The sequence below is a fragment of the Quercus suber genome, unplaced genomic scaffold (assembly GCF_002906115.3).
Source record: "Quercus suber isolate HL8 unplaced genomic scaffold, Cork oak 2.0 scaffold_95, whole genome shotgun sequence".
NCBI lineage: Eukaryota > Viridiplantae > Streptophyta > Magnoliopsida > Fagales > Fagaceae > Quercus > Quercus suber.
In genome coordinates, this window is record NW_027069560.1 from 296,390 (window position 1) to 309,447 (window position 13,058).

The 13,058-nt window shown below is 32.2% G+C and overlaps 1 protein-coding gene across 1 annotated transcript; it reads right to left on the bottom strand.

Annotated features, from left to right (window-relative positions):
* Nucleotides 1-1,152: 1,152 nt before the first annotated feature.
* Nucleotides 1,153-3,577, bottom strand: LOC112024403 (uncharacterized). The gene is made up of 5 exons (XM_024057041.2): nt 3,116-3,577; nt 2,844-2,947; nt 2,533-2,704; nt 2,335-2,457; nt 1,153-2,233 (listed from the first exon to the last, which is right to left on the bottom strand). The coding sequence occupies exons 1-5, from the start codon at nt 3,299-3,301 to the stop codon at nt 1,976-1,978; spliced, it is 843 nt and encodes a 280-aa protein (XP_023912809.1). The 5' UTR covers nt 3,302-3,577; the 3' UTR covers nt 1,153-1,975.
* Nucleotides 3,578-13,058: the final 9,481 nt, after the last annotated feature.

The following is a 13,058-nucleotide window of genomic DNA, read 5'->3' on the forward strand; positions in this document are numbered from 1 at the left end:
AGCAATTTGATTTTGCACTCCCACAATTTTCCTTATTCAGATTAGCTTCCTACTGATTCATTCTTCAATTCATTGGGCCAATAGTCTCATATTCGTAGTTGCACTGTAAAGTTTTAGGCTCTCTACCTAGCATGAGCTCTCAATAAGTAGATGGGATGAACATGGGCCAAATTATTTTTGAAATTTCTTGTGGATAGTCCCTTTTCCAGCCTCTTATGAATGCAGGGCAGATCTGTTTTGTCTTCCTGTCTAAATAGTGAGCTAATCAGAGTGGTCCTAGAACAGACTCATGCTGAGCTGAATCCATCAAAAGAAATCCTCAAGAACCCCATTTGATTATGTCAACTTTCCAGACATCATTTCTTGTAAAATAACTGCACGATGAAACATGCCAATGTCCCTCAGCTAAAATTTCATTTCCTTCTTTCATTAGAAATAAGAATGGATAGAAAGTCATATATAGGTTCAAAACCCACTTGCGGCGGGAGGAGGGGGGGGGGGGGGGTGTTGTGGGTAAATAAAAAACAAAAAAACCCACTACATGATGGCTCTATGATTCTCAACCCTATTGCCATATTCAAATTTCATATATGGGGAATTCTTTTTTTGTTAATCTTCTGTGTTCCAGTTGAATTGTTGGGGATTCTCCGGCTATGTTAGCAAGCCAGTCTGTTCAATCAAAGTTTTTGGCTTCCATTGTCTGCTTAAGCAGTATATTCATATATTGCTAAGCTTCAAATCATCATAGACATACCTTTTGACTGAAGTCACTAAGATAAGCCAAACCTTTTACTATTCCTTTCATGATTTTGAGACAATCAGACCAAGAAAGGGGAATGAAAATGGGTTTTAGAAGTAGACTTCTCATGCAACTCCCAACCAAATCTGCCTTAGGCTTTTTAACAAGGGACTCTAACTTATCCATGTTTTCTCATCACTTTTTCATAACTATATCCTTTCGTATGTTTCTTTGCACCAGTGTGCCAAAGTGGTTCCAAAGTGCACCATTAAAGAACGTTTTGTGGCCCTGTCTTTTGGGGGACTGATGAATAATCCCCTATGCAACAAACAAAGCGACATAGAAATGGTGTCAGACAGACATACAAGAACAATATTTGGCCACCCTTAAAGAATTATTCCAATGCTATATCATGGTATGAAATTTACACGTCATTATTTATTTATAGTAGAAATCAACAAATAAAAACTATGCATAGCCTCTGACTAAGCTATAGTTGAAGCTTTAGAACTAATAAAATGAAAACTTCTCCCTTCTCTATGTACTCATATAGTCTTCATTGATGCTATTTTCTTCTACATGTTTGCAGACTGTTTTAAGTGTTTTACAAAATTTGAGAAACCTACCTAGATCTTCCTTTCATAGGATACAAATAGGATCAGCTTAAGATTTTTGGAGAATTCATTTAGGAGATCGTCATGAAGGTATGTTACTGCCCTCACCAGAGAAATTTCATCTACTATTGCATTGTATGGTCTGATGTGTTTGTAATAGATCATGGACAAGCTGAATTCCTATCAGAATTCAGAACCCAAGTCGTGGTGCATGGTGCATATTGCTCTTTTTGTTGCTAGCTTTGTTTTCATATCTATAAAAAATGACATCATCACTCAAAAGCTCATTCTGGCACACCAGATTTAAAGGCAATTTCCATTCCCCCAAAATCTCATCTCCTGAGTCTGAGCTTGAAGCAGATAGTGTCCTTTCTACTCCTGCTTCATTATTGCTCTCTTCTAATTCTTTGAGATTAATGCTATGGTTGATTTTGTCCATTTCTTTGGAACTGGAATTATCAATGGGATGGGTCTTGTCAAAACCAAATATATTGTTTGAATGCTCAATCTCCTCTGAAGCTTCATATCCATCACTTCGAACTTTAGGTGTCATCAATCCATCAAAGTTAGATCTGGTTCCTTGTCGATGAGTGAAACCACTATGATCATCTGGATCATTATCTCATGATTCGGACCTGGAGAGTTCAACAGCTGCTCTTGCAGCTGCAGCTGCATATGCTGCTGATTCAAAAGCCTCTTGAGCAGCAGCAGCTGCATCGGTGTAGTTTTTCCTTGCTTTCATTGATTCAGAGAACTTCTCATCCTGAATTATTTCTTCTGCAGATGATTCATGGCCATTAATTCTTAGTGGAGGACTTTCCAAGTGACCTGATTTGTTTGGTTCCAGCTGGTTCTGCTTCTGGTTGATATCCTGTTTCTCCTGCAATTGTCAAATATGTTGGAGTGGACTCCAAAATTAGAGATTAAAATGTTATTTGATGCAAAATATTGTTGCTGCTTTGTGCTGTTCAGTTTTCCTACCTCCACCATCAGATGAGCATCTTCCTCTAATTGCAGAGTGACCCCAATCTCCGAAGCAATTTCTTTTAGCATTTTCAATCTGATTTCCAAGCTTGGCTGCCGTGCTGAAAGCTTTTGTATCATCTAGAGAAACCCAAGACTGTTATTGAATGACAGATTTTTCATCCATAACAACCTTAAACTGCCCAAATTTTTTACCTTAGGATTCACTCCACAATTGTTGTGCAACTCAATAGAACGATAAGCAAAATCTTTCCCAAATCTTGAAGAGAGAATCTCACGGATCTTCTGTAGCTCTGGGAATTCTCCACATCTTGAATTTGCAAATATCAGGCTTGATATACCCTCCTTGAGCTCATCAGGGCACTCCCTGTACAAACATATGCATAGATATTTAAATCAGTACTAAGAAGATTAAAGGAAGGAGTTAGTTTCCAATAACCATATACCCAAGCCAACATAAGTATTAAACCTTTGAAAACTAGAACTTCAAAGAAAAGAAAACTAACTTGCTCTTTTGAAGGAGTGCAACCCTTTCTATTAGGAGATTACAGTAGTTGTCTATCATTGCAAACACATCCAACATGTTCTGCTCCTTTATGACATGCTCAACCTGTTTAGAAATTCATTCAAACTCAGTACACATACATGAGATAGAAAGTGTGTGTGTGTGTGTGTGTGTGTACACGCGCGCGCGTGTGTGAGTGTGTGTGTGAGAGAGAGAGAGAGAGAGAGAGAGAGAGAGAGAGAAGGGGGGAGGGGGGTTAAGGTAAGAAATTACTCGAAGGAGAGCTCGTTCTTGATGACCAAGGTTAAGGAGTTCAATGACATCGGACCTTGCATTGGAGCACCGGACTTGGCGCTGGTTCTTGAGGATGGCAGTCCTGGAGATGGTCAGTTTAGCCAGGGTTTTGAATTTAGAGGTCCTGAGGTTTCTTCCAAGCAAGGCATCCAGTTTCCTACCCATCTTTGCTCCCTTTGCTTATGCTGTTGCTCTATACAACAAAAGACCTCCTGGAGTAAGAACCTCAATATCGTATAGTAGCATAAGAAATGCGCTTATATACTATGAAAGCGTGACCATGCTCATGCTGTTAAGTTTAATGATTTTTTCATCATATTGAAAAGGACAAAAAGGTTGCAATTTTTGACAGCCAACTTATTGAAAATATCACACTTCTGCTCCAATTATGATTTTCCTGTTTGACAACTTTGACGAGTTCTTGGTAGCTTCTTATTCTAGAAGAAACCTAGAAGTTTGATCACGTCTCTGCCAAGACTTTTATTTACGGTTAATACAATGACCATATTTTGGCACAAAAACAAAAAAAAAAAGACATTTTATCTGACTTAAGGATGAGATAGGCCAAGAGAAGTACAATAAAGAATGACCATATTATATAGCTTGTTTAGTTTTGGGCCTTTAGGTAAAAGACTCAAGACCTTGACACTATTTGTAGCTTTATAATGCCGTTTGCACCGTTTTGACACTGCTTCGAGTAAGGATAGGGATACCGTTAAAATAAGAAGAAAGATAAAAGGTTGCTATTTATTTTTTATTTTTTTACTTTTTACATTTTTTAGAGTAAATTTCTATATAAAAAAAAAATATATATATATATATATGTGTGTGTGTGTGTGTGTGTGTGTGTGTGTATAGAGATATATATTGTTTTCCTTGAGCTCAAGCAATTGCGATGGAAGTGTGGAGTAGATGGTTTTTTTTTTTAGTCCTTGATTATTTTGGATTGTTTCAATGAGCAATGGCTCCTCTTAGGCTCCTAAATTTTTTTGTTTATTGATTTTGCTATCTATAACTTTTATTCTTTTTTATGTAATAAAATTTATAATTTTCTATAAATAAATTTTTTCTTGAAGAAAATGAATAGAAATCTCCATTCATGTTCATGCTCATGTTGATGTTCATATTTGTATCTTTTGCAATACTCTAAGTTGTTTACTCATTTTGTGAATTATCAATTGTAGTTAAGAAAAAAAGTATAAACACAATACTATTCAATTAAACTAACGTGAAAAATTAAATCTATTAGATTAAAAAAATGGACATGAAAATGAAAATTTCACAAAAAATTTCTTAAATAGAATTAAAATAATTTTTACTCAATATTGTTTATCAAGCAATCATGTACTAACTAACAACATTCCAATCATGACGTGTATAATAGGGTGATGAAATGGTTGTTCAGTTTATTTAAGAAATGTAATCTAGCTAATAGAAATTAAAAATATACAATAACTTTCATGCGTAGTCATGAATTATACCTTTATGTATATCTTATGCATTTTATGAGTTTTATTTTATATAAATGTATTTCATAAAATTAACAAAATTTATCATAAAACCCTTCATTGTGTTTTTTAAAATCACTACATAAAAATAAAAGAAGTTTTTTTCCCAAAAATATTTTCTCTAGTCATAATATTTACAAAAAAAAAAATTGTGTAACGCACAGGCCAATAACCAGTCTATATATATAATTAAAGCCAAAACTAAGAGAAAATTCAATTAAATTCTAAATTAGATTCCAATTGTTGTCTAATTTTATGTTATGTGTCCAATTTAAGGTTTTTTTTTTTTTTTTAAAAAAAAAAAAATTTGATTCCAAATACTGATGGACTCACCATTCCAAATACATTGCAATATACTAACTTTTTTTTTATGAGATAGTTTTTTTTGATGAGATAGTGGCTCCTAAAAAAGGGCCATATATGGGACTATGATTTCATGAACAACTTGTAATTTTAAATGGACTGATGGTAGGTTGCTACACACACGCACGCGCGCATACACACATAGCTAAAAATAAGACAAATTTAATTAAATTCTAAATTGGAGTCTAATTTTGCACCATGTGTCTCACCTAATTTTTAAATTTGTGTGTCAAGTGAATTATTAGATGCAAAAATCAAAAATTATAAATTCAATTAGATTCTAAATTGAATTTTAATTGGAGTTCAATTTTACGCCATATATCCCATCTAATATTTTAATTTTTGTAGTAAGTGAATTATTTTGTACAAAAACCGAAGACTCTAGATCCAATTAGATTCTAAATCATATATATATATATATATAATTGTGATTGCTTTTAAATGTACATGTGTATATGCACAGGGTTACACACTACTTTTATCAAATGAAAGTATCAATTTTTAAACACAAAATAGAAAACTAATTAGGAAATTGATTTCTTACCTTGTTGACATGACACTAATTATATTCATTACCATGTTAGTTTACAAGATTTTTATAATATAATTGGTAATAACTTTAACTTCTTTAAAAAATGATAATGTAAAAAATTGACATTTGGCTTTTCTTTTTTCTTTTTTCTTTTTTTCTTTTTTCTTTTTAAAATTAGGTAAATAGTATATTTTTTAGATGATGTTCATGTGCACTTTAACTAAAAAGTCAACTTAGACCCCATTTGGTTGCCAAGAAAGCAAAGGAAAAGAAAAGAAATGAAATTTTCAATTTCTGCTAATAAAATGACTTCTCATTTACTTATGGAGATGCAATTAATATATTTTCAAATATTTTATTTTATTTTCTAATTACGAACATGTGATAATTCAAAGAAGAGCTTAGATGGCATAAAAATATTATTTTGATATTAATGTTAGATACATCAATTCTTTTCATATATCGCTTAATAATAAGGATTATTTTGACACAATACCAAAAGTTTAGAAACAAAATTGACATGTTTAAGATGTTAAAAACCATTTTGATTCGTAGTATAAGTGTTAAAGACTAAAACGGTAATGAAACATGTTTTTTTACATATTTTTATTAAAGATTAAATTCTATAAGGATATGGTTTAAAACCCAAGTTTTACACTCTCCAATTCCAACATGCCACATCATCTTATCACGTATTAAAGAATAAGAACAACTACACTAAATCAATTATAATATTCATTTGAAAATTCAACCAAATTGGGAGTTTATTAAGATGTTATTAATTATGGTATGATGTACTGAGTTTTAAGTAAAAAAACTGATGTAACATCTCTTACTAGATGATGTAAAACATGAATTTTACACCCCATTTTTACCAAATTCAAACTCTTTTTATTAATTTCCTCACAACACTTTTTTTTATTAGCTGAATTTGGAAATTAATATCCTGTTTGGTTGTAAGGGAGATGAAAAGGAAAGAAGGAAGGAAAAAGTAAGGGAAGGGAAAGGGAAGAACAGAGAGTTGTACATAGAAGGATTGCATTAAATGATTTCTTCAAAAGAAAGGTCTTCTTTGAAAAAATAATGGGACCGTCTGAAGGATTGTGCTAAGAAAATTTCCAGAACACAAACTTTTCTCAAAATTATGGGTTTTGAGAAAAGTATGAAACTTCATCTAAAAAAGAAAAAAAGTATGAAATATTGGTGAATTGATCAAATTGTGTATTCTCACTTTTTAATAGAAAACTGAAAAGTGAAAATGCTTAGGACCATCACAGCACATATTAATATAGAAGAGCTTAATGAAAGATGTAAAAAAAAAAGGCTAAATGCAAAGTTAGAGTGTCACTTGGCAAAACCTCATACACTCTCGCATGAGGTATTTGCTTATATATATATATATATTGATTGATTTGCTAATATTGATTTGCTTTTATATATATATATATATATAGTTGATGTCCTGTGCGGTGCACGAGTACCGTTTAAATTTATTTTAAAATATTTTATAAAAAAATATATATATTTTATATGAAATTATCTTTATGACCATGCATAATACTTATTATTAATATTGCTACCTCTACCATGGAAAAATCTCTACTAGCTCCATCTACCATTGCTCCCAACCAAGAATTACCTTCCTCCTTAGATTGAAGCATCTAGATCCAAATTTATCTCCCTTTGCAACTCAACGCTGCAATGAGAAACTTGTTATCATCATAAATCAGAACTCCTGTTGTTTGCTTTATTCTTTAAAAATAGCTCCATCAAAGTTTATTTTGAAGGACAACTCTTAAGGAGCTTGCTATTTATATTTGATTGGACAAATGTGTAGAGATAAATAATTATATTACCTAATCCATTAAATCTGACTCTTACAATTCTACATTGAACTTAGTTCTTGAAGGCCAACGGTTAGCTAGGTTGATATTTATGCTTAACTGGTCAAATGTGTAGAGACAAATAATCATATTACTCAATCTATTGAATCTAACTCTTGCAAATTTACATTGAACTTTGTTCTTATGCAGAAAAAAAGTAGATAGAAAAATTTATCATTGACTTTATCTAAAGCATTTAAAGTAATAAGGCATATTAAAGATTTAAGTTGATTGGTTAATATAAAACATCAAGCCAATGTTTGGAATTCAATGGGAAGAGCATAATTTTTGTTATACTCTTGATTGCATATGTATCAATTGTTGCCGAAGAAACTAAATATGAGTAAACTAATATCATAATTCAAATCAATAGTAAAAAACAAAAATGAATAAAAGCATTTTTGAATATGGCTTAATGCATTCTCACATTCATGGAACGACAAATCAATAGATACTAATTTAACTGATTACACTAATTATATTTTTAATCTATTAGAGTATGTTGCAAACTTTCAATAACATAAGCACTTGTTGAATAAATTCTCTCTAATAAAACAACTTACATATCTCAAGATATGATACTACCAAGCTGCTCTTAATGGTTCTTCTTGCCAAAATCGATCTTGAGCACAAAAACTTCAAAACTACAAATTAAAAGTATTAGTTGCAATGTAAAAAGATTAGACTACATGCATTTTCATATCTTTAAGAAATGCTTTTTTAAATTGTTTTTGGCCATTTGGTAACTTTAGCTCAACAAAGTAAATGTTAGCATACTTAATTTATTTATAGTAGACATATGTTTGTGCGGATTCTCCTCAAACATGTATCTTTTTGCAATCATCAAAGTATTCATGATCGCTATAACTTTTTAAACCTAAAATGAAAATGAAACGCATAACAACCTCAATTTTAATATATCTTTATGAAAGTTACTCTTTTGAATGTATAAGATCAATCAACAAATACAATAGAATCAAATTGTGTATAATGAAATTGAAGCATCGGCTTAACACTTATACTAACTTGAAAAACCAAAAGGAAAATGGATCAAGAGAACAACAGTTAAGCTCATTCCATTGAAGTTGAAATGATAGATCCTTCTACACATTGAGCAATACATTGATGAGTTTAGAAAGTTTTATATCTATCAAAAACAAAATGTGGAAACACAAATAATTTTTTTTAAGAAGCCCATAAGTTTGTTATGCTTAAAATTAACCAAAAAAATAAATAAATAAATAAATTTTGACAATCTTAATCTATTAACAAAACTTAATAAAAATCATAATTAGCAAATAAAAAAGGGCATAAAGAGCATCCTATTATATGGCTATATCACTTTATAAAGCCCCAAGCCCCAAATGCCCATAAGAATGATAATTAGCAAACGAAAAGTATAAGTAAGTAAAAGAGCATCTTAGTATCAATTTAAACAAAAAAAAAAAAAAAAATTTACCATATTGAACCACGACCATTATGACATGAAGCAAGTGGAAGATGAGCATTATTGTTGTTTATTATCCTAGGTGAATAAACATATGCTTTTTTGGAAGATTCATGTGTTCTTAAATAATCTGAATGCTATTTTAGTTTGTGCAAATTATAGAACATAGAATTGGTAATTTAGCAACATAGGCATAGGAGAAAGCCTGTAGTGGTTTAGGAAGAGTAGGCATTTAGTTATAAGGGAAGAGGAGTAGGCATAAACATAAGAAAATCTTTGGATGGAGGAATAAGGAAAACAAAGAGTTTTTGATGATTAACATCCCTCTATCTTATCCATTAGTCTTATTTATTACTAATTAAAATCTATTGAGTTTAGTAAATAACTAATGTGGCATCTAATAAGTGTAATAAATTAAGAATGATGTATTTTATTTCAAAAAAAAAAAAAAAATCAATTATCTTTTCAAAGAGAGTACCACTTGGCAAAACCTCATACTCTCTCGCATGAGGTCTCTGTTTTTTTTATCTATATATTGATTGATGTTAATCTCTGTGGATGACTCATTTGCTAACAAGCTTTGCTTCACCAAACATCCATGTCAATGCTCAGATATCCGGGGAAAAAAAAAATTCAAAACAAAACAAATTAAGCAGGTTCAAAGTGTCAATATGATATATTTGGATCCTCTTTATTTTAAATGGAGAGGTTACTATGATCCGTTCCTTCTGCTCTTATGCTCTCTCTTTGCCCTGTGTTTTGAACCTGGAGTAAAGCTAGCCCTTTCATAAGATGTTCACATATTTCTCAGTTTTGAGGACACAAACTGCATGGTCATTCTAAATTAGTAACCCAATTAAAACAAAAAACAAGATCCTATGGATATTTGTTCGACAAGATTATAGTATATTTTTACACCTCTCTTGGTTGTTTCATGTCTGGTTTATTGCTTCACATCAAAGGATTCCTCTACAACTTTCTTTCATTCAGTTAAAAGTTTGGAATCCTCATACTTCTTTCACCGGATTTTATAAATGTTTCAAAATTATAATTTTGAAAGCTAAAGGATTTGGTTCAAGATAAAAGAGAAAATGCTAAGGGAGGTAGGAGATGTTATAGAACTAGACTTTGTGTTCAACAACAGCAACTGTTTATAGGCCAAAATGCACTTGGTACCTAAAGTTTACTTGTTGAGTGCAATTAGTCTCTAAAGTTTCAAATGAGCATTTTTAGTCTCTAAAGTTTTAAAATTGAGCACTATTGGTCATTTCGTTAAGTTCTAGTTATTTGTTGTCTATGTGTCTAACAGAATAGTGATGTGACAAATTTTTAATGACATGGTAGCTTAGTTGTAAGTCTAATCACAATCTTAATCATATTTTTAACAACCATCACTAGTTACCACCTCTCCCTCCCAAATGCATCTCTCACCATACTAGAAACGTTCTGGCAACCAAAGACAACATTGCTCAAAACAGACAAGAATCTTTTATTTTTTATTTTAAAATATGACTAGGATTGTGATTACCCCTAACAACTAGACTGCCACATCATTAAAAAATTGACTCGTCATTATTAATAGTGCCCAATAAGTAAACTTTAGGGATCAAAAATGTATTTTGGCCTAATTTATATTACTTGAGGGTATTCTTGTAAACTTGATATATCGCTTTAATATAAATATATGCTAAGGTGTAGGTCTAACTGATTATGCTCAAAACCTTTCTTCTCTCTCTAATATCTCCTCTTCCATTTCTTCTCTATTAACCCTAACTAGTAAATTACCTGTGCGATGCATGGATAATGTTGTCATGTTTTATGTAAGATGGTTTTGGAAAATGTTGTATAAGTATTATAGCATAATTGTTATAGAACTTTATTTGTAATGAGTTCATCAGAAAAAACAACAATTATAAATTGTACACACATATCTATTATAATTATTCAATTGAAGTGATGAGAAATAAAAATAAAAATAAAAACTTTGGAGGAAAATTATAGAATAAAAGTTGATATAAAATTTGTCTTTCTCTTTCTCCTTAATTCTAGAACAAAATACACATCCTAAACACTCACAGTCAATCACATCAATTACAAAACCCATAAATCCATAACGTCCGACCTTAACATCAAAATAGTAATTGTCGTTGTCGTTGTCACCCAAAATAAAATGCAAGCCCCCCTTCCTTGGTTGTAGCCAAATCATACGGGATAGGATTAAATAAAGCAACAATGTTAGGGCTTGAAAGATTGAAGGTAAATGACATCGCTTTTGGTCCATGTATTCGACATAGGATAGTATGAAGGGCTATGGGCAATCTATATATATATATACCATAAGGCAGAATTGCACAATATATTAAGTTAAAATAATTAATGTAAAATCTAAAGATAGAAACAGTAAAGTAAAAGTAGTGTAAAAGCAGTTGAGATTTTAACAAAATATAGTTTCGATAATAGATCAAAGCACTTACAGGATAATAGAAGTCACAAGGCTTGGAACTGGAAAGGGAAAGGTTACAAGCTTAGAGAGCAGTCTGGAAACTAATGGGATTTGAAACTAGGAAAATTTTGTGATGATCCTTCTAAAAGGGACATTCCCCTTTTTATAGGCAAAATAAAACATTATTTAAACAGTGAATAGTGAACAGTAAAATTGACTTTTTTACTATTCATTATAGGTCAGCAAGATTGTCATCATATGCTGTCTGGAAGGAATCATTCCCCGTGGGGAACAGCCCAAGCAAGAACCATACCCTTATCAGGGAAACAAAACAGCTTTAGGAACTTTAGCAAGGAATCTGAAGCTTTACCAAGGAATCAGTGTAGTCTTAGCAGGAGAATTATTTTAGCAATTTTGGCTACTTGTGTCGACAGTGTTAATTATCTCCTAATTCTAGTGTGGAGGCTTCATCATGGCCAAATAATTCCTGATTGTAGGGGTAATAAAGATTAGTATTAGCAACAGAGGCTTCTAAGGATGCCCCTGATTCTTGGCCCTCTTCTTCTTCTGAGTTAGCATTTGCAGCAACTTCTTCTTCATCCTTCCACTGTTGTTTTAACAAGGCTATTAGGGCAGATTTGCTGAGACCATCAAAAGTAGACTTCTTTGTTTTGGTCTTGGCATAAGGCTTAGCAGGTGTAGCAGTGGATGTGGTAGTAAGTGTATTTGTCGTAGGCTGAGGCACAGTTGTTTGCACAAGGGGGTAAGCTGGAGCTTGAGCTTTATCATGAGTAATGGTGTTAACAGCAGGGAATTCTCAAGTAACAATATCAATAACATCTTGGATGTGGGAAAACTTGTCCCACCATTTAACAAACCATTGCCGAGTAAGAACATCCCTTTCCTTTACATACAACCATTTCAAGATCCAAGGGATCTTGTATTTTTTAACAAAGTGAAGTGTCACAGGAAACTTAGCACCATGTGAATCTGTTTTGTAAACACTTGTAAAATACTTGAAGCAGCCAGTCAGAGGTCTTGGAAATATATCAGTAATAGGGCCAAATTGTGTTCACCAACGGGTGAACCAAAGAGGTAGGTGGGACTAAAATTTTTATCAAAATTAACAAACCAAGAATGAGTCATATTTTCATCTTGGTATAGCATGAACTTGAACCAGGCATGGATCTAGTCATGGTAAGAATAGGGAATAGTCCAGCCAGGTAAAGGCTTTGTAGAAGCAAGATTGAATCCCCATTTTTCCTTAGTAACAATGTCTAGTAAGAGAATACTATGGTAAATAATTTTGGATGTATTAGCTTTATCAGATATATGATAAATATTGACTTCTCATGGAACAGGACAACAGAATAATATCTTAAATCTTTACCATTGTGTTCAAGAATCCAGTGGAATTTCTAAGGAAAATAACTTGTAGCAAGTTTGAAGGGATCTTTGGTCAAAGCTCTATTGGGCTCAATAGAGAATAGGTTTTGGCGATATTGTTTTGAGATATATTGAGAAGCATTGGGGTTTCTGGAGAAGGTGGTTTTAACAAGTTGGTTAATAGGGACCATAGCATATGGGTCATAAGACGATACTAACACAGTAGAGTAGTTTTGTTTGGGTATAGTACCTAAGGTGGTAAAACGGTTAGCAATTTCAACAAGGGAAGCAGGTTCTTGTTTAACAGATTGTTTAGGAGTATCTGCAGTAGGGTGCTTGTTTTTCAATCTTCTACTTGCC